Source organism: Colias eurytheme, chromosome 15 (assembly GCF_061535395.1).
Source record: "Colias eurytheme isolate Ceu_HAF_F1 chromosome 15, ilColEury1 Martin Lab GWU primary, whole genome shotgun sequence".
Lineage (NCBI taxonomy): Eukaryota > Metazoa > Arthropoda > Insecta > Lepidoptera > Pieridae > Colias > Colias eurytheme.
In genome coordinates, this window is record NC_142994.1 from 11035373 (window position 1) to 11059044 (window position 23672).

At 29.9% G+C, this 23672-nt stretch overlaps 1 protein-coding gene across 1 annotated transcript in view; it reads left to right on the forward strand.

The window, feature by feature from the left end:
* Positions 1–10978: 10978 nt before the first annotated feature.
* The window catches only part of LOC149902573 (sensory neuron membrane protein 2-like), a 30973-nt gene continuing 18279 nt past the window's right edge, over positions 10979–23672 (forward strand). The window contains exons 1-5 of the mRNA XM_090110524.1: positions 10979–11281; positions 16469–16626; positions 19300–19444; positions 21114–21282; positions 23489–23580. Of these exons, the coding sequence (XP_089966650.1) occupies positions 11168–11281; positions 16469–16626; positions 19300–19444; positions 21114–21282; positions 23489–23580 (678 nt within the window). The 5' untranslated portion in view covers positions 10979–11167. The remainder of the gene's footprint in view (positions 11282–16468; positions 16627–19299; positions 19445–21113; positions 21283–23488; positions 23581–23672) is intronic.

Below are 23672 nucleotides of genomic sequence, written 5' to 3' on the forward strand. Positions count from 1 at the left end.
GACCAAGTTATAAAAGTCGCCCTCCTTTAGGCCCAAGTACCAAGAGCCTTTAGAGCCTTAAGGATAAGAAGTTTGTTAAACAATGTAATTCTAAGGAAAGTTAGATGATTCATTCCTAAGTGATACATCATTTGCCACTTAGCCAATTTACGTGACTAAAATATTTTAAACACCGCAAAATTGCTTATCTTTCTTTTTTGTCAATACTGAATTAGTCTTCTATCACAGCTTCTACTTTAATAGCCATTGCCAAATATTTTTTACTCCAGAGAAAATACGATATTTTCTTGTTGACTCTTCTCTATTGAATTGTTACTATGAAATGAAAAATACAATTGCTTCCAAGAAAACCTTACCTTAGTGGTCTCATATCACAATCAAGGCACCAGGCTTTCTATTATAATAAAAACCACTGACATAAATCCTAAAGAAACAGACAATGGTCAGATCGATACAATATGTGTTCTTGTGTCAGGTATGTTAAATCGAAACAATGTAAATATTATAAACTAGCGGTCCGCCCCGGCTTCGCCCGTGGTAAATATTTCGCAATAAAAGGTAGCCTATGTTCTTTCTCAGGGTCTAAAAATTATCTGTGCCAAATTTCATCAAAATCGGTCCAGTAGTTTATGCGTGAAAACCATACATACATACATAATTACAAACCTTTCCTCTTTATAATATTAGTATCTAAGACGAAATGAATAACAAAAAAGTGATTCGTGAAATAATACGCATAAGACCACTCAAAGGCGCTTTTATACGTTTTTGTATCATAAAATCGGTAAGATTAATTTCCTAGCAAATGCATTTAGTCATCCACAATCATACTCATTTTAATTAGTTTTACCCAGTGTTTCACTAGGAATTCTACAACAGTAACTGAAGATGCTATAATAAATTATTTCGTCTTGTATAACTGGCAAAGTTAACCTCAGTTAAACTCAAGGCAATCAAAATTAACGATGCAACGGATTTACCAGAATAACGAGCTATAACTGCATACGTGAAACCTGTGCGTGAATCTTACACCTTGGTTGCATAGATGGCGAATGTCTTTTTAATTTATTCTTAAACCTAATTGTCAAGTCCTAATACTTATTTTATTGGATAAGGTTCCAAGGAAAATAATCTATCAAATAAACCCTTATTTTTAAATACGTAAAGAGCGGTTTCTTGAATCTTGAACATTTTACTATGATGAGTATAAAACCACGAGGTGGTAGTACACGAGGTACGAGTATAAAACGACCTATAGAAATTATGTATCATAATTTCTTTACATAAATCTGTAGTTGATAAGTGCCTGCTGTCAATACAAATCTATTTGCATCGAATATGCATTTAACTAACAAAATATTTCTTCCTTCTATAGGTCTATTCTCAATACATAGCTTTTAAATACATAGATTGGACACTAGATAAATTGATGTATGACGCATGCAAAACATACGCAGACAAAAAACTTGCGGATACGTGGCCATATTCGTACGATTAAACAGGAAATGTTCCCCAAGGAATATATTATGTAACGTCATAACTCGTCAAAATAATAATTTATTCGCTAGATGAATAGTTATTTTATTCTATTCTTATAGATAATAACATGGCATATTATGTGATGGAATGTGGCAGTAGTTTAGTTCTTTTCAACCATCTTCAAAAAATGAGGAGTATCTCAATTCGATTTTTTTGGATTTGATACAGTCTACTTCGATTGGATGAACAAATTTAATGATTTATTTTTATTTGAAGTTTTCGGTTGGATCATGTAAAATTAATTGTCCACTTCTGGACATGTGATGCGGTTTAGTGTTTTTGTTAAAAAATAATAATAATTATATTTATATTAAAAGAATCGAGTTTTATTACCAAGATATTGGGTTAGTCAAAATCATATCAAAATTGTAACGACTCTCTCCTGTGTTTCGACTTTTCCTACGTGTATTGCAATAAAATATACACTCAATAAATTTGCATTGTAATTCGAATACGCAGATATTTGTATCATTGTTACGTAGAGGGAATTCTTACTAAGTAATAAATAAAATCTTCCCGAAAGTATCATATTTTATATATATAAATTTAAGGATACATCTATATTAAAATTATGAAGCTGAAGAGTTTGATTGTTTGTTTGAACGCGCTAATCTCGGGAACTACTGGTCCGATTAAAAAAATCTTTCGGTGTTATCGAGGAAGGCTATATATCATCTCAGACCAACAGGAGCGGATCAATGCGGGTAAAACTGCGGGGCACAGCTAGTCCTAACTAAAACTAATATACCTATTCCTTTAAAAATCTAGCAACTTTTGAACATAAAAATTTTATTCATAATTTATTTAATTAATTTATTATTTAAGTCAACTTTAATAGAAGATTAAAAAATCATTTTGATAAAGATGCCTGCTTGATACCTGATTGATTGCATATTTCTGTCAAACACGAATGCATGGCATTCACCTGCATATTATTTGTCATATTAATGTGAAGGATAATTTGCACTATCGTTTACATTGTCGCTTATAAACACGGTATAATCTAGATAACAGTGTCATGAGCTATGTTGAATTAGTTAGTTTGCAGTATAATACACCAATGCATTGAACAAACTAATAAATTATTTAAAAAAGTTTCGTTTTAATTTACCTTACCCATTTTTAATGTCCAATTGTCCATAAAAACAGTTTAAATACATTATTCGTTGTTACAAGCCCAACATAAATAATTTTTGATTATTTCGATATACCTTTTAAGAAAGATAACAGTGTCATGAGCTATGTTGAATTAGTTAGTTTGCAGTATAATACACCAATGCATTGAACAAACTAATAAATTATTTAAAAAAGTTTCGTTTTAATTTACCTTACCCATTTTTAATGTCCAATTGTCCATAAAAACAGTTTAAATACATTATTCGTTGTTACAAGCCCAACATAAATAATTTTTGATTATTTCGATATACCTTTTAAGAAAGATTCAATACATTGAATTTTATACATGTTTCGCGTTCATGCTCTGAAGTCACCTAAGATAATTATTGTAACATAGCGTACGTTTCTTTTGAAAATCTAAATTGTTGGAATCAAAGCAAAGTAGAATTTAATTTGTTGAATTTTTTTTTAAATTAAGGAAATCTTTTTTATAATTGTAGACTATTTTAAGTCCATGAATTATAGAAAGTACAAAAACAAAAAATTTCAAATTTTCAACTTCTAAATATACATCACACATTAATTAATTTATATAAAAATAATAAATTAATTAATGTGTTATGTAATGTAATATATTTTTTAAAATGCTGAAAAAATGCTTTCGTAAATCGCAAGTAGGACTTTTATACGAAAATACTGAAAGACTGTATAAAGACTGTATATTGGCTGCATTCTTTTTTGATTCAATATATTATGAATGTTAAATAACAATATTGTATGTCGCCCAGAGACGTAGTATATTAACTCAACTATTTATATACTAGAATATAATTATATACCGACATAATAATACTGTAGTTGTTTCCTGCTTATTTTTACGCATATTTTTCCCTTTATAGCTCGTAGTTCAAGTGTGAATGAAACTGACTCTATGTTTTCTTGAAATATTATTTCTTTCAATTAGGTAAGACTCAAACACTTGTAAAGCTTTCCGTCCTCTATATAATAACAATAAATATTGATGTTGTTATTTGTTAAAGACTCTGATTTTAAATAAATTCAATATAGATAATATTAATGTAAATTAAAGCAAGTCAATTATTGCTCATCAAAAAAAAATTAATTGTGTTTAAAGCCCCTTACTCCACAAGGGGTAGTGAAATCTCACAGCACATTTAGGTCAAAACTACAATGCAATACAAGGGATCACATTATTTTATATAACCACGTAACATTAAAATTTATATAGTTTTATACGACATAAAGCTTAAATAACCTTTCACACAAATGTATTGAATTTTTTCTATAATCCAATAGCGAGAAATGTGTGACATTGGTCTATTATACAAAACATATTTTATGCAATAGTCACTGTCCATGAAAGTATAGATAACAATAGTCGTGTAAAGGCCCCTTTATTTACTGGTTTGTAAATATTTCACACATTGTATGACATTCTAAAACCTTAACCCGTAGTGTGTAAGGTTTAAAAGTATTGTTTTGTGTATGTTTGTCATTTTTAAGGTTTTAACTATGAAGGTATGTTTATTTCAATTGCTCTATCATTAAATCAAGTAAACATACAGCAGTTTTGTTTTGACTGGAAATTGTTTTGTACCGCATTTAATATTTTATTAATAGGTCACGTTATAAGGTTTAACACACTCGTATATATATTTTCATATATATATACGAGTGTGTTGTAATATATATATATATATATATATATATATATGAGATCGTCATATTATATATATATATATATATATATATATATATAATATGACGATCTCACATTGTAACAAACATAAAAATTGCTATAATTCATTTTGATATTTCAAAATAAATTTAAATATAGTTTGTATATCCTGACCTAACCTTCCACTGAGCTTTTTATAAAACCCATCATTATTATCTAATCTTTTAAACCCCGATGATTAACTCCAGAGGCGATCAAAATAATTGTTTTAATGACGATAACAAAATTGACATAAATTGCTCCCAATTGTGCTGTGATCATATCTATAATTACGATATTTATTTATAGCTTTTGTGTTATACGTTATTAAAAATTATATATGAATAAAATGTTGCGTAACTTGGAAACTTTGCGAAGGAAATGAAATGAATAAAATAGTCGCAGAGCCTATATTCTGATAAGAGCAAGCCCAAGGAATTATTGTTGTATATTAAAAAAATCCAATCCTTATGAAAATGTAGACCAGACTAGAGCAACCCATTTTTTTTTAAATGATGACAATTTTCGAATATACAGAACATACGATATTTGGATTCGGATTCGATATTTTAAAACATACGTAGGTAGTTAAAGTTGGTCCATCTCTTCTAAACTGTTGCTTCTATAAGCATAAAGAGACCCAGATTTTTTTACATGCAAATGTTTTCATCACAGTTTTCGGTCAACGATTAATAGAAACATTAGCAAAATATGCCAATTCACTCACGCTTAGCATTTCTTACATCTTATAACATAATATGAGAATTATCAATTATATACATTGCGTGTTTATACGCAAAATTCATACAAAAACTAATACAAAAGTGTCCTTCCAGCCACGATATAACCTTACAATTTTTCCCTGCACATTGGCCATTTAACGATTATACATAGAATAATGTTTTATATGTATTTTTAATAATAGTTACATGAGCTGATCAGACTAGCGTTGATATGTTACTGGTAATGGGTAAAACTTTACATTACGTATTTATCCGGTTACATTAGTGCCAGCTATCATGCAACTATAAAGAAAGATTTGTATTAGCGGTTAATCGACGAGTTCTAATCGCTAATATGTCATAATCTTTTCTTACTACTGTGGACCCTAAAAGATATTCAAAGATATGTGGGTTATATTTTCAAATATAATAAGATTCTTCATTTTAAAAATATGCTGTTGAATTATGAAGTTAATTATTATAATGTTAAATAAAAGATATTGAGCAACTTTACAAATATCTATTAAAGTCTGTAGTGTGTGTGCAATTTTTTAGCAATAACATCTATTGTCTTTTGCATTCATCATACAATACACCAATGACGAAACAGCCAAGGTAGCGTATATTCACTTTGAATAAACACGTTTCTAACTAATAACCATGATCCATAACACATTTGATATAGGTATCATGACATTCAGTCATTACGCGCTCTTACTAGATATTCAATTCCCTAAATTATCTGTAACACATACTGTTCCATAATGATTGTAATTATTTTTCCGTGACCAGCACAATTATGTGATGGAAATGAAGTAGTATGGAAAAATGTTTGTCATTCAGTGCTTAGATTAATCGCGGTATTAACAAACGTTTGAGTGAACTATCATGTAACGAATTGAATTAGTTTTCATGTGTGTACGCTTTTCAAGTTTTGATCCATTTCTTTGTTATTTCTTAATATGTCGTGATATTATTGATTATTTCGGAATTTCAATAAATAAGTAACAAAATGTACAAAACAATTTTAAATTAAACAAAAAACCCGTCTTTCATGCGCATATCAATTTTAATCCGACAATACTTGTAAATCCCAGGTCAGACTAATGTAATAACTTATAAATAAGAAAACCTCATGAGACAAAAACCAAAAACCCATCCATAACCGGTTCAAAGGGTAATCCCAAAGTTATCTTCAATTGGCCATTTAATAAGAAGATATTAAATAATTTTGACCTCTAAAAACATTTTAAATCTCTTGATGGTGAGTGATAATTCATATTTATTTTATGCTATCCGGTCACCCCGACTTCGCCCGGGCAAATCCGGGATAGTTACGAAATAAAATATATGTGACTCAGGTAAACTGTAGCTTTCTCTTCTGTTACTGGTTGTGAAAGAATTTTTGAAATCGGTCCAGCAGTTTTTATGTGACAAAATTACAAACATGAATACAAAAACATACAAATTACGTACAAACGTACAAATTTCGTCGTTGATTTACATGGACATTTTACCTATTTCTGTTATAACAGTTTAATTTAGAATCGTTTCTTAGCCTATAAAAATTTAAGTCTTATGAATGAATCACAGTCCCCTTGTGGGCTGGGTCAGAGTCTGATTGATACAATTTTTTACGGTCTAGGTCATTTATCAGATCAGATCATACAACTTTTTTTACATTAAAGATATCGAGACTTTATTTAATAATCTGTCTCTGCTGAAAAAGTCAATATTTAAAGTCAACATTTTTGAATGCTCTTCATATTTTTATAGTAAGTAGGTACTTGTTGTAAGAGTTTATGAACTTTCTTTTATAAGTATTTGAACACTTTCGGGCAATAAAATTAACTTAGATTTGTTATTTATTTAAAAACACATTTAATGTTGTGGATATAATTTATCCCATATTTATTAAATTATAACATAATATAAAATATGATTTATCTTGCAATTATGCAGACGATGTTGCGCCAATAACCTTCAATAATATTATAAGTCCTTAGTAACAAATAAATACTTTTGTCTTGGATATGATAACCACAATCCACTTTATTTTAATGTTTTATACAAATATTATTTAATGTTGTGTCTGCTGAAAGCGCTAATTAAATTACTTGTTAGTGCATACTCAAGTCTAGGAAACTGTTCAAAAACAACGTCTTAATGAAACTATTTGAACATAAAACTATATAAGACTATTGCATAAATTTGTGACTTTTTCAAGTTGGTACCAATGGAAATTTTTCATACAATGAAGGTTTGATGGAACTTCATCCGTTTTCTTCACGTGATCACTAATTATCTCTATTATATATTTTTCTATAAGCTTTTAAATAGCTTTTAATTAATTTCCTATCTACATTCAAGAAAAATAAATTAGAGAAGTCAGCTATTAACTACCGAATAAAAGTTCGACGGTCTGTGACATCTGCTAACCCTAAATTGCAAAGAATGGTGTGTTTTTTTAGAGATTGCGTGTGCTTTAATTATACCAAAACGACGAAAATGATTAAATAAAAGACTTTATACATATGTATTACGTACAAATTAAATTCACAATTTTAAACTCCTGTATTCTACGGAATTCTCAAAACACGCAATAACACTTTCCTTGAAAAGGAATGCAATTCTCTCTAGAAAAAATAAACACATATAAATTCTCTCTTATATCTTTCCTACAATAAACACAGTCGAGCTTTCTGTTTATACTGTTATTCAGACGTTTAGATTCTCTTTTGTTACAGTATTACAATGTTACTACGTTGTAACATGGAATAAAGTAAACGATCCCATCTCAGCAATCGAATTCCTTCTACTCTATCGGTTTTATGCATGTTCTAAAGTGTTTTGAAGGACATTCAACTTCTTCTGTGTTTGTTACAACATCTGAACTTATATGATAAAATATTATTCCGATGATTACAATATTGTAGCGATATTGTCTTGAGGTCTAAGCTAAGGATGTGGATTCAAATCCCGATTTTTTTTTTAATATTTATAAACTGCATTTAATAACTACTTTATAATAATATGCTAAACATTTTAGGGCATTTTAGGGTTCCTTTTTTCATAGCAGTTGTTTTGGTTCAATGCTTCTCTATTGTACTATTCAACAGACCGTAACATCACATATTATTACTGAAAATCTACGTGAATAGCAAAATTACTATGCCACAAAAGTGCATTGTCATATCCCTATATTACTGTATTAATTGACTGTAAGTATAAAACTGTTTATTCGTCTAGACTGTAATGTCTCTTTTCCAGACTATAAAATCACTACATAGTATAAAACAAAGTCGCTGTCTCTGTCCCTATGTCCCTGTGTATGCTTAAATCTTTAAAACTACGCAACGGAATTTGATGCCGTTTTTTTTAATAGATAGAGTGATTCAAGAGGAAGGTTTTAGTATATAATTTATTAGGTTTTAGACAAAGCGGGCGAAGCCGCGGGCGGAAAGCTAGTAACATTATATATGTACTAACAATAACTGCATTAAGTTTTGTTAAATAATCAGGTTTACCTGTTCAAATGAAGAGATTCAAATAATAAATTATTTTAAGAGTATTAATTTATGATGAGAAGTACATCAATTAGGTAAAAAATATCCTTTTAACAGTAAGTATTTATAATTTACGTTTTTGTTATCAAATATTTTCCTTAAACGCAGCTATAAACAGCTATAACCATAAAAGTTTAAATTATAAGTATACCAACTTAAAAAAAAATTATAGGGACCTGTTTGTGTATTATAATCTAAACAACAAAATAAAAAAAATTTAGAAAATTTAATTGTAGAAAAACCTGATTCTCGTCAATATTTCCTCTGTTGTCTTATTTTATGACTTATTAACTTAATAATTCTACGTTAATGTCATGTTTGAAAAATATAGTTTTTTATAAGCAGTTTTGACAATACAATGTTCTCATGCATATAAAAAGCCTAACAATAGGCAACTTAGTATCTACTATCTACTTAGGTGGCATAAAATCTAGGTTCATAACTAATTATTACTATTTATATCTATTGCAATCTTGAATATGACAAAAAATTAAAGTTCAAAACCAATTTAATTCACAAGGTTTTTAAATTTAACACTAAAATGCCTGTGATCTGTTAAAAATACCTGCATTTTGTGATTTTCTAGAGAATCATGTCATTCAGGTACAAATTTAGGCAGACCTAACCACGACCTAACTGTAAATTAAATGTTTAAATAATATTTATAATGCATGTTTTGACTCTATAATTTTGACTATAATTCACAAACTAAAACAGCGACATACTGCGCTAAAGATAATATATGTATAAACGACCAAGAAAGTTCACTCTATCACTTTTATGATCCGATGGGAAGGAAAACCGACACAGTCCGTGACAAATGATCAAGACCGACATTTAAACGTGATTTATTTATTTACCACTACATATAACTGCACTACGAAAAAACAATAAATTTACTGAGGCTTATACTTCTCGAGGAAAATTAGTAACAATCATAAAAGGATCATCATGAATTGCAATTTTCCCGGAGAAAAAACTGTGAACTTTTTAACTTTTAACTTTTTCTATGAAAAAATTGCTCCAATTTAAGAAAAATTACGTTTGACCAATTTTATACAAATGGATGCTGTAGTTTAGCGTTGAATGCAGACAATTTTTTGCATTATGGTATGGATAAAAATAAGAGTAAATAGTAATAAGACAATAATTAATTAACAGCACCATTACACTAATTTACACTTAATCTGATCCAGATTTAGAAATATTATCTTGGCGTTATCTTAAGATTTAGTGCAGTTGGATTTAAGTGCATTACAAATCCTTATGATTTTCAACCAAGGTTTTACGTATTTTATGCTCTATATCTTGTCTTTTTATATTTTACCCTAATATCATTCAGAACACTACTTCATTTCAAAATCACTTATTTTTATTGGTAATGTTTTTCTTATAAGAAAAAAATTGCAAGAAAAATAAAGCATGAGATAGAGTCATTTTTTTAAATGTTGAAATTTGACTTTGGCGATTATTAAAATTATTATTTTACCTAACAGCTAAGAAAAGCTATTTAGCAAGTTTCAATTTTTTTTATCGAATTTAAATTGATTAATTAGTTAGTATTAAGACTATGAAAATATAATATTTTCGATGCATGATAAAACGAGAAACATATTTTACAGGTAAAATCTATTTATAGACTATTGCAAAAATAATAAAAATAAAATTTAATGGTTTGTAGTGTTTCATACCACATACTATGTACGAATATAATATTTATGGTCAAGGCAGACTATAAAAATAATGTCTTAACTTACATAACATCGTAGACATTCAAACAATTTTTCATTAAAAACAAAACAACAGAATAGTAGGTATGCCGAATTAAAGATGATTTTTAAGTATTAATTTGATTTCAAGTTGTTTCTGTTTCCGGTTTCAATATTATTTGTATGATCTATCTAATCGCCAAATTTCTTACAAATTAATCTTTTTAAGCGTTAAAATGCATTTCAAAGCAGTTTTAACGGTTGCCAATCAAAGCTATTGTGATTTGTGATTAATATTAAATCCAACCAACTACTGCTAGATAAAAAAATAGATCAATAATTACTAAAAAATATAGACTCTAATTTCATAGTAACAATAATTAGTACATACTACTTTGCTTAACAATGAGTATTATTGGAAATTTCCGATAAAATTCATTCAAAATAACTATTAGTAACATTCAATCAAATACAAAAAAATGCCGCAGGCCGATTCAAAGGCTACCTGACGTCACCAAACGATTCCTAAACCGGTCCATCGACTTTTGTTTTTATCGTGAAAAGTTTACACACGTGCGCGAGCGCAGGCTCTATTATATTGTTTACGTCCGCTGCGAGCGGACATGAACAAAGAAAAATAAAAATAAAATAAAACGATCATAACATAACCTCTAAAAAGTTTACTTTTGACTGTTACAAAATTTTGAATTAGAAATGCTTATGTGAAACAACTTTGATATTGTGAAGTGTATTTATTGGTTTATTTATTTATTCGATATGTTGGGGAAAAATGCGAAACTATTCTTCGGTCTGTCTGTTTGCGCTTTGATTGTTTCTATTGTATTGGCGACATGGGGATTCCCGAAGATCGTCAGTCGGCAGATACAAAAGGTAAGAATTTTTTATTTTGACTGTTCAAAAAAATAGGTATATAAAAAACAAAAAATGAATGTGTGAATATGGTTTGTGTTATATAATTCAATATTTGTGTCATTAAAAGAACAATATTAATGTTATTAATAAACGATAATTCAAGGTATTAACCATTACTAGAAACTGAGACCTTTTTATTATCAGACAAAGATCGCAACAATACATTCATTATGTATCATACTCATAATATAAAAAATAATAAATTATGTAATACATAATATATATCATTATTATACATTCAAGCAACAAAAAATATTTTTAAGATCCAAAGCAAAGGTCGTTTACTATAACCGCAAAATATAACCAATATCTATATTCTATATATATATATATATATAGATAATATTATAGAGTCACAAAAAATGCAACAAAAAATAAAATATACGATTTGAAATCCTCTATCAATCACTGTCAATATTGAATCTTCGTTTTTTGAGTAGGTATAGGTACCTACCTCTGCTAATAAAATGTTTAGAACCAATATTATATTTTCCGAGCTCTACCAAGTACCTTTAACAAATACTTTACCATTAACAAATACTATTACAAATTTGTAATAAATTGAGAATGCAATCAAAAGTAAGGAAATTGAACTAAAATTCAATATATTTTCAGACGGTATTCTCTACCAAATGCTTCCAAACAATTTCAGTCAAAAAGATATATCGATGAAGGCAATAAATTATCTCTAATAATTATAAATTTCAATTGTTTTGGCGTTTAAACGTGGCTTTAGCTAAGCAATATATTCGCGTTGTAATAAAACTTATAATTCCAAAGATAAGAAAGTATTCTTCTAAATTCTGTTTTTTATACTTTTTCCTTGAAAAGCTATAATTTTTAATATGATATACACGAAATAAAAGATCACGTTATCGATTATTTATCCACATAATAATTATATTTTTACAAAAAGTCATTATAATTAAAGAAAAAGTAAATTGCTTTTTTATCTGTGCTTGTAATTCAAATGTAAAATTGAACGATTTAAAGGAACTCTTTAATTTTTATTTATTAATTTCTATAATGTACATACAGATAACAAATATCTATTAGATAAACATATATCAAGTTTTCCTAAGTAATAGATAAATTATTATGCTTTAATTAATCGTAATAGTATTTGTAACCTTGTAAAAGGCTGAGATGGTAAACGGTGTAGCGTGACATGTCGTGAAGGAGGTCAATCAGATTATTTCTAGGTTATTATAACGTTGCTGTTTATTCAATTGGATTTATTTTATCATGTAAAACAGACAATTTCTTAAACACATTTTCTTAAAGTTAAAATTACGTTTGTAATAAAACTTCCTTATAAAGTGTAAAACTGGCGACAACGAGCAAACCACCGGGCTCAGTGGCGTGCCATGACTGAGGCCTATGTCCAGCAGTGGACAAGGTGTAGGCTGACAATGATGATGATGATGATAAAATGGAACCTGTGCATAATTTACTAATTTATCATTAGATATTTTTTTAATGAAAGAAAAAAGATTCATATAATAGCGTTATTGAAGCCATAAATATAAAGTGTTTTTGTGGACAATTAGAAATCTTATTATTATAATAATACATTACATAAATGTTAATAACACTCATTACTAACATCATTGAGAATATTTAATTTTATTATTTATATATTATGTATATAAAACTCAAAGGTGACTGACATAGTGATCTATCAACGCACAGCCCTAACCACTGGACGTATCGGGCTGAAATTTGGCATGCAGGTAGATGTTAGGACGTAGGCACTAGGCATCCGCTAAGAAAGGATTTCCCGAAATTCTTGCGGGAACGGGGAAAAACGGGGATGCACGTACAAAGTCGTGGGCTGAAGCTAGTTTTAAATATAGTAGTTGAAGTATAAAACAAAATCGCTTTTTAGTCCCTATCTATATCCCTGTATGCTTAAATCTTTAAAACTACGCAACGAATTTTGATGCTGTTTTTTTATAGATAAGAGTGATTCAAGGGGAAGGTAGGTGATATATAAAAATGAATCGCAAAATGTGTTGGTAAGCGCATAACTCGAGAACGGCTGAACCGATTTCGATAATTCTTTTTTTATTATATTCCTTGAAGTACGAGGATGGTTTTTACGTAGAGAAAACGTAAATATGTACCACGGGCGAAGCCGGGGCGGACCGCTAGTTAATTATAAAATACCATAGAAATCTAAATAACAGTGTCTTGTTATTTAGATTTCTATGTAAAATACCAATCTTTAATGTGCTAATAACAGGCCGGATATTTATAAATCAGCATTTGCAATCGAAAACTAATTGTACATATTACCATACTGTCTGTTTCCAATTATGTCATGCGAACTGTCGCGTTTACAATTATTTCCTTTTACGATAGTGTAATAATCCGTAGTACTATTTAACTGATAACGTCAAACATGAAATCAGCCCCCCTAGACAAGTGGCTTTCTATTAGCGTAAAGTTCAATAGAATAAATTATGAATGTATGAGATTGACGTAATCAATCGTCGTCGTCGTCGTAATCAAACGTCAATCTCATACATTCATAATCTTTTCTATTGAACTTTACGCTAATAGAAAGCCACTTGTCTAGGGGGGCAGGGCTGTTATCCGCCTACAATTCCTTGTAATACGGCTGTCATCTATCTAGATTTCCTCTTTATATGCGGTTCGCAGGATATTTCCTAATTTAGAAAGAGCATCCAGAGGCCAGAAAATCTGTGTTATAAACTATAACTGTAGGTGAAAGGTTTTCTACAAGAAAATAAATTAAAGAGTTTGAGTTGTATTTGAATCTAACGCTGGCATATAGCAAGTAGCCCTAAAATTATTAGAAAACCTTTCCAGCAATGCTAGTAGATAACTTCGTATTGAGTATATCAGCCGATGAAGAGGGAGAAAAAATGCATAAATTCAAATAAGAATAAAATATCACTCATAAAAATTCGCGTAAAATAAACAATGATTTAATTTTTTTTCTACTACACAATCTTTGAATTAATCCACACTAATATTATAAATGCGAAAGTAACTCTGTCTGTCTGTCTGTTACTCAATCACACCTAAACTACTGAACCAATTTGCATGAAATTTGGTATGGAGATATTTTGATACCCGAGAAAGGACATAGGCTACCTTTTATTGCGAAATATATACCACGGGCGACGCCGGGGCGGACCTCTAGTTACGATATAAATCTAATGACGTTATTCATAACATTGTAACTCTACATAGCTTCGTGTTAGCACGAAATATTATAATGGGGAAAACCTTTTACATATATGTAAAAATATTCAAGCAAAATTTCAGTTTTATTGCGGATTATAAAAAATTACTAATACCTATACTTATTATATTGATAATGTTTTTTAGCCAGATGATAACTATAACGAAATATTTTTCATTTGATTAATTAACTTGTGCTTTTTCCATAATACTTTTTTATTAGACATCAAAAATATCGTTTTAGCTACAACAAATAGTAATTGCTTCATCACGATCCTATAACGGTGCATTTAGACCAAACGAACATAGAGCTAGAGCTAGAGTGAGATCTTTCGGGGTCTTTTAGTATAATCGAAATATCGTATTCAGTACCTATTATTCCGGGATTTTAACCGGAAAATGCCACAGGATCAGTTTTAACTACGCATGTTTTACATGGACGACGCAGACGAAGCCGCGGGCGGAAAGCTAGTAACTTAATAACTTTTTATACTTATACAGATTTCGATTCAATTCACATAATAATAACATAAATGTTGCAATAATTATTCAAACAATTTATAGTAATGACGACTGAGTTAAACTTAAAACACCTGTATCAATTACCAGGGAAATTTTTAATTATTGTTCGATGTACACATTTAGTAATACGGGCACGACTGAATATAAAGAATAATTATGTATTTATTAGAAATACTAAACTGAAAACAGATTATCTCAAATAAAGGAGTTTCTTATTAAATTTTAACATGAAAATGATAAGAGTATTCTAAGCTCTATACAATTAATTTTAATATATAAGTATGTTTACTTCTTAATTATATTATAGGCGGTCCTTATTATAAGGCTTTTAATTTTAAATATGTGTAATGACATTTTCTTATAAAAGTATACAGTTAAAACAAGAAGATAGCAAGATTTCACAAAAAACCTCCCTCTTTTAACACTTTTATAGAACCACAGTCTAATAATAATATACTACGTATACAAATAGAACTATACAATCATTTTAATCAAAGTTGATTTTTTCAGATTGATTTTATTATTACACAAATTAAATATATTTCTTTATCCTACACGTGTAAAACCATATAATTTATGATATTAACTTTACAGTCTACAGAGTAGCTAAAAGTTATGTTAAATTTTCGGCTAAAATCCTGGAATTCCTTAAATACACGAATTTCTAGTCATATACTTAGTACTCAAATAAAACTATTCAACCAATTCGAATTGCGTCTTTCAAATAATAGATCCTTTATTTCTGTAATACATGAGAAGATATATGTGATATTCATATCACCATTGAAATCAATTTGTACTGTTTGCCTTTCCATACAAGCAACTGGACTCAAAGGACCCTTTGATTCCAGTTAGAATTACACATTTCCTGAAACGTAGCAATATGCCTTTGTTATGTAATATCATGAATATTACATAACATGTAAGACCATGTTATGTAATATCCATGGAATATAGCCCCTAAATGAATTACAAAACAAACGTATTATCATATCATTTTATTGAAAATTAAAAATCCTGAATTGGACGAAAGAAAATATATTCATCTGAGCACAAACAGTTAACAGACACACACACACCACAAATTAAATCTTTAAAAATACGCGTAAAAGGGATCACAATAAGAAATTCTCCGGTGTATACCATAGATGATAGAGCTGATTTTAATTGACTCTACTAAGCTCTGCATTCTAAGCGGCTCTAATTAATTTTAATATATCCTTACTAATTTAAACATCTTCAAACAATTTCTTACACGTAGCAAAGCAGTGATTTTATGATATAGACTACATTTTATCGCAGTGAAACATCTATTCCAATAGGAATTTTCATCGATCATGCGGCCGAAGCTGCGTATGTAAAGTTTTATTAAATCTTTAATTTAATTCGCTGTTTAATTTTTTGTTTCAGGGCGTACAACTAGACAATTCATCAGAAATGTTCGAGAAATGGCGCAAACTGCCGATACCTTTACATTTCAAAGTACATGTCTTCAATGTTACTAATATTGACGACATCATGGCGGGGAGGAAACCCGTGCTGAATGAAGTTGGCCCCTTTGTATATAAGTATGTTCTGATTATTATTAACTTTAGGGATTTATAATTTTCATCTTAGACTTATAAGTAGATACTTCTTTAAATTTCTAAATACAAAAGAACTTATTTAAAACGAATGGAATGAATATATTTGCGTTTATTTACCTAGCTCCAAGAATACGCTGAATTAAAAAAATAATTTGGAAAATCCAAAAGTGCACGCCTCATAATTTTTTTTTAATAAATATTTATTAATTATTATTTTTGTTTATTTAATAACAATTAAACCACATCGAATCAGACCCTGAAAAATGAAAGGGTTCTATTCCTGAGCATACTCAAGCGTAAGAGAAAAAAAAAGACTCGATTAGTAAAGTATTTCGGTCGCTATCGTGTTAACAAGAAAAAGGATCCGCACATACAGACACACGGACGTCCAAGACAGAACTTTTTTAAACTGTTTTTTAACTAGTTTAAATAACAAAAATGACATCAAAAATATCATGAACGTTAAAAATAGTGTTTTTTCTTAATATGTGTGTGTATGTATTATCTTACAAGTGCAATGTATGATACATAAAGACATTTTAAGTTTGAAAAATCAGATGTTTTGCGCGAAGTGACAGTAGTACCCACCTCAACGCTTCGCTTATGAGGCACGCAATAGGACTAAATTAAAGCACTTAGAACAGATTTTACACCCCAAAAGATTTTTAGTATGGTTGTCTTTATATTATTCTCAGTAACAGAATCAATGAAGTGATTCTATTGATTAGAAATTAAAATTCTAGTGCTTTTCACTGCATTCCAACTTTGAGTTTGAGATTATTCATGAAAATTAGCATTGCAACTTTGCAATTTTGAATTCACATCTGTTACAGTATTTGATATTCTAAGTACCTAAGTAAGAATGCTTTCTGAATTAAGTATATAGATTGACAACACTTAAGGGATTAAGGCAAACTGGTATTCCTCATTTATAATTATAGGCAATGTAACTAAAACTTAAACTTATACTGTCTTACCACAAAAATCTTTAGACAGGGTTTAACTTTAAGCGCGGGTTCTCTGTATCAGGTTTTGTCGTATTTCTCATAGACAACTACCTATTAAAGTGACAGATGTGTTTTAATTGTTTTGTAGTAAGACCATGACCTAACTTTAAAACCTACCTGTAATTTAGATACGTGCCTGCCTCCTATGGAATTGGACAGGAGCAATTTTTATAGAATATTATGTTTAAATAGTTTCTTACTATTTTTTATTTACTCACTATTACCACTATTTAATTACTTATACAACATTTGTTAAACGCATTTGTCTTATAATTTAATTGTCCCATGGCAAGCGGAAAATAAGGAAACAAGACAATGGAATTAAAAAAACTGCGAAACACATTAAAACTACATCATTGTATTCAAATGCTATTCAATTATTTCTCACATTTTTTTAAACAGAGTAAATGAAGGGATATAGACAACAAATCAATAGATATGCCGGAAGAAATAAAGCCAAAATGCCTAGTAATTTCTTAAGCGCGTCACACACGGTGAAGATACTATAATATGTTATCTTAAGATACTGTTATATTGCACGCCTCATAAGCGAAGCGTTGAGGTGGGTACTACTGTCGCTTCGCGCAAAACATCTGATTTTTCAAACTTAAAATGTCTTTATGTATCATACATTGCACTTGTAAGATAATACATACACACACATATTAAGAAAAAACACTATTTTTAACGTTCATGATATTTTTGATGTCATTTTTGTTATTTAAACTAGTTAAAAAACAGTTTAAAAAAGTTCTGTCTTGGACGTCCGTGTGTCTGTATGTGCGGATCCTTTTTCTTGTTAACACGATAGCGACCGAAATACTTTACTAATCGAGTCTTTTTTTTTCTCTTACGCTTGAGTATGCTCAGGAATAGAACCCTTTCATTTTTCAGGGTCTGATTCGATGTGGTTTAATTGTTATTAAATAAACAAAAATAATAATTAATAAATAATTATTAAAAAAAAAATATGAGGCGTGCACTTTTGGATTTTCCAAACTATTTTATATTACAGTATCTTAACGCATCCGGTACTAGCGTTCGGACCATCATTTTTCTTTTTGTCATTGCGTACTAAGACTCCTGTAGTACCTCCATCCTGTTACAAAATATGACCCACAAAATTTCGCGTCATTTGTAACAGGATGGCGATTCTATAGGGGTCTTAGTACGCAATAACAAAAAGAAAAATGATGGTCAGAACGCTGATACCGGATGCCTTAAGATACTGTAATATGATAAAATATTATAGTATCTTCACCGTGTGTCACGCGCTTTAAGTGAGTCAAAGCAAAGGAGGTTTCTAATTGAGTCAAAGGGATGGATAGTTCTGAATATTTTGGCTAATAGAAATCAGAGCTGCAAGAATAAAGTTTAGCACATACTGCGTGGCATTTATGGCACTACTCATTTTAAAGGTCTTATTTCTATTTTTATAAAAAAGTAGAAAAATCTCTTTGTCTTCATTTGTAAGAATAGTACCTAATCATTCAAATTTCAAACATTTTATTAGAATGTAATTTTTCATTTAACTGCCATACCATTGTAGTTTAAGATTTTGGATACGCTTCGAATTATTTTCCCGTCTGAACCCGGTTTAGAAAAAAATGACCCTTGATAATTAATATCAATAAAATCTTATTTTTAGAGAATATCGAGAGCGGACAATACTAGGATATGGGGATAACGATACCATAATATATACTATGAAGAAAACATTTATATACGACAAGGAAGCCTCTGGAGGTCTCAGTGAAGACCAAGAAATTACCATCGTCAATTATCCTTACATGGTTTGTACATCACTAAAACATTAATTTTTATGTTTACTCTTTCTTCTTTTCTTTCCTTACATCATCATCATCATCAGCCCATATACATTTCCACTGCTGGGACACGGGCCTCCTATGAGGGTACAGGCCATAATCCACCACGCTGGCCAAGTGCGTGTTGAAAGAAAGAAAGAAAGAAAATACATTTATTTGTGTTGGCGGATGACACGTCATGTCGTCGAACTTTTTTTTAATTCTTCGACATGTCGGTTTCCTCACGATGTTTTCCTTCACCGTTCGAGCAGTTGTGATGTTACAACATGCGCAGATAAATTTAAAAATCAATTTCTTTCCTTACTCTACTCTTTAATTCCTGCACACTGTATCTATCTACATCGAGTTGTTTGGTAGAACTCGCTCATGAGCGATAAAGCCGCTCTTATACATCTCTATGATAAGCCATGTCAACCATGTAACAAACTATATTTCTATGTATGTACAATAAAGAGTTCAGATTCATTTCAATTTTTACACGCCATTGTTTTCCTTATTACATATTTTGTAGTACTTATATTTAAAAATATGTAAATTAGTCTAAATATATTCCACTATATTATTCATTGAGGAAACAATAATACAGTGAGTAATTCTTTATTTGTAGCGTTGGTCAGTAACTGTAGTAGAATGAATGGAAGAAGAAAAAATCGTACATGCAAATCCCACGTTTTTAATCTTATCTGATCTTTATGCTTGAATATTGCAGAAAATTCTTAAACTTTACATAATTGCGGATTTTTCCATTGATTAATTGCCAAATTTAGGTGCAAAAATAACTAGTAGCTTGCATGTTTAATACTTAAGTAATTAGTAGTAGTTGTTGTTTTTTAATTAGTAAGTTGTTTTAAATTTAAACTACAAGTTCCCAGATTTTCTTACACATTTACAGAGCTCTTACCACAATATAATTCTAAAATAAGTATTATTTTAGTAGATCCTATCGATCTCTCTCTACAAAATAACCCCATACGAATACTTATCATTTGATAAATAATTAATTTAAATGAATCCTATAACACATCCTGTACTTATTTATAACTAGGCAAATTACCAGTAATTAAAATCAAAAAACATTGTTGTCATGTGTATTCTTAATTGTATTCTTGTAAAATACTCGCAGTTCCCACATTCAGGTGGATAATGGGGGCTAATGTCGTAATTGTAATGTGCAAATAATTTTTAATAACCGTACGTAGTCATGGTAATCGCTAATGCTAAAATTAAATATTTAGGTGTTCACTTAGCTATCTAGATTTAGATTTTAGATATTCACTTTACCTCATGTTATACATGTATTCATGATGTATCCTATTAATCCAAATTTGACCATATAAATAACTAGCTGCGCTCCGCGGTTTCAGCCGCGTGGCTCCGCTCCTGTTAGTATTAGTATAGATAAATATATCGTACTGCTCACTTATACTTGAAACATAATTAATCAAACAAAACACTTTCCCAATCATTTGAATGATATTCAATGAAATTCATAAAAAAATAAAACCTAACCTATAACATATTTCACAAGACAGACTGGTTTTACGATAATGCATAGCTCCAATTATTTACATAATCTTTATTTGATTTTTCTAATATATTATTTTCCCATAAATTTATTAATTTTTGTACATTTCAGAATGCAATACTAACAGCGCACGACTTAATGCCAGGAATCATCGGTCTCTTGAACACAGCGATGGGTGCATTTTTCTCCAGTGAGGAGGTCCCTTTCGTCACGGTCAAAGCTAAGGACCTATTCTTTGATGGAATCTACCTGAATTGTGCTTTGAATCAATCTGCTTTAGGTAAGACACTTAATATATTTATTTAATAACAATTTTAAAGTATGAATGTGTGTATGTTGATATGTGATTGATGACTTCGTCACTTCGGTCGTAGGCTTGGTCGTAGGTCTCAATGCAGAAATTTTGGTAGACTCAGATAGATTGGGCTACCAAAGCTAGCATATCTTTACCTAGAACACAAGCCTTATATCTTTAGAATGTCGTTGGGGTAGTTTGAAATTATGTTTATAAAAATTACCGCCCATTTTTTTGTTATTCTTGTTGAATGTATTCTATTTGTGTTAACAAACTACTTACTACGTACAACGTTAAGCGAGCAAAAATGTTTATAATTTATATTATTATTTCTCTGTAAGTGATTCAATTAATGTAATCTTTTTGAGAAATAAATGTCTTAAACCGTAAACCGTAAAGTCTATGCTATTTCTTTATTTACTTTGTGAAGACACGACGTCTGCCTTATTATTCTTGTCTCTATGGTCTTATGAATAAATTAATAATATAACTGATATTTTAATCTGTTATTTAATTGTTAACGTTCCTAACCACTACTTAAAGTAGGTTGTGATAAAAGAAAAAAACGAAACCAAAATAAAACTTTAACCTTTTTTACTTTAACTTGTATGTCTTTAATATAACTCATTCATATAAATGAATTTTTGATATTCTTTTGGCGTAAAAATACATTAAACAAACAGTCTCGTGCTTTGATACTGACGACAATGAAAGAACATGTAATTTCCGCTGCGGCCTACGCAAATTCACTACAAAAGTAATGGAATTTTGATTAAATATATTCAATTGTTAAAAATATTCTTTTCATTTTTCTCAGAATTGAAAAGTCTCTCTATGAAGGAGAGTTTTTAATATTTGATATTACGTATAATGAACCGTGGGCGTATGCGTGTGTGCGTGGGTGTAGATGTGTGAATGTGTGGACTGTGGGTGCTCACGATAATGCTGCATACTGCTTCTATTATGCTAAAGCAAAATTAAACCCATTAGTATCCCGGCCAACTCCCACGAACGTTTTAAAATGTGTTCGGATCCCAGATAATCTCTCTTTCATAAAAGCATACGACATACAGATTATAATATTATAATACTTCTATATTTAAGTAGTAAGTAAATATGAGCAAATTTTAAGTTATTTTAAGAGTAATATCTTAAAACTAAAAGTTAGCATAAACAAAGCTAGAACCATTTTTAATAAACGACATGCAGTAAAACGTTTATATTCTCTACAACGATAAAACCCGTGGTGCATATCAGATAGTGGGAGTGATTGAGATGTGCTTTTAATGGCTTCCCTGCGCAGAATGCATGTTATGTTAATAAATTATACGTCACTAGCTTTCGCCCGTGTAGTCAAAGGAAACGAGATGTTTCATTGAACTAGTATAGTATTTATTATATTATCTTAGATCTGTTACCACGCTAAAGTAGCCTATGCCATGTCCACACTGACCGAGCTGCTTCACGCAGCAATTGCATCGCGAGGCTGCTTGCTTTGTAAAATCCGCCTATTGACTATAGCCTCCTATCCCAAGACAAAAAAAAACATATCATAGATTCACACCATTAATGTGACGTGAAAATAGAGAAACAAACACAGAAACACACTTTTGCATTTTAAAACTAGTAAGAAATAGCTGCTATATCCAATGTAAAAAATATTCTATGGCACAGTCTACTCGGTAAATACGTGGTAAATTTGGTAAAGATGACCTTTCTAATGATAATCAAATTTTTAAGAGCGATAGAGTACTTTTTGAGTTTATTCATTGGTACCTAGACGTTGTTGGAAATCACACTCGAAATTAAACTAGGTATTCGTTTTGTTTTATTTATTGACTCCTAATTTAGGACAGAGTAGCTCTATTGTTAAGTAATCTAATTACAAAGTTAGTTTCGAGACTAGACGAGCAAATTTTTTCATTTCCAGCATTAGGTAGGTACATTGTTACGAAACAAGTATGTTCTGGAAATAAAAAGATTTAACATTTTCCATGTATATCTTACCACTTGAGGTAATTTAGGCCTAAACTATCATAATGAACAAAATAATAAAATAAATTATATTTATCTATGTACGTAATAAATGCTTTCGGTTCTCGATGGCGATACGAATATTTGACGACAGTGCATCTTTTTATCCTTTCCAAATTTAATGATTATTTATAAATAAACAATATGTTTATTTCAGCTTTAATTTGTGGAAAGATAAAAGCAGACACACCTCCCGTGATGCGACCGTCCGAAGACAAAAATGGATTTTATTTCTCTTTGTTCAACCATGTAAGTATTATAATATGTTTATTGCACGCCTCATAAGCGAAGCGTTGAGGTGGGTACTACTGTCACTTCGCGCAAAACATCTGATTTTTCAA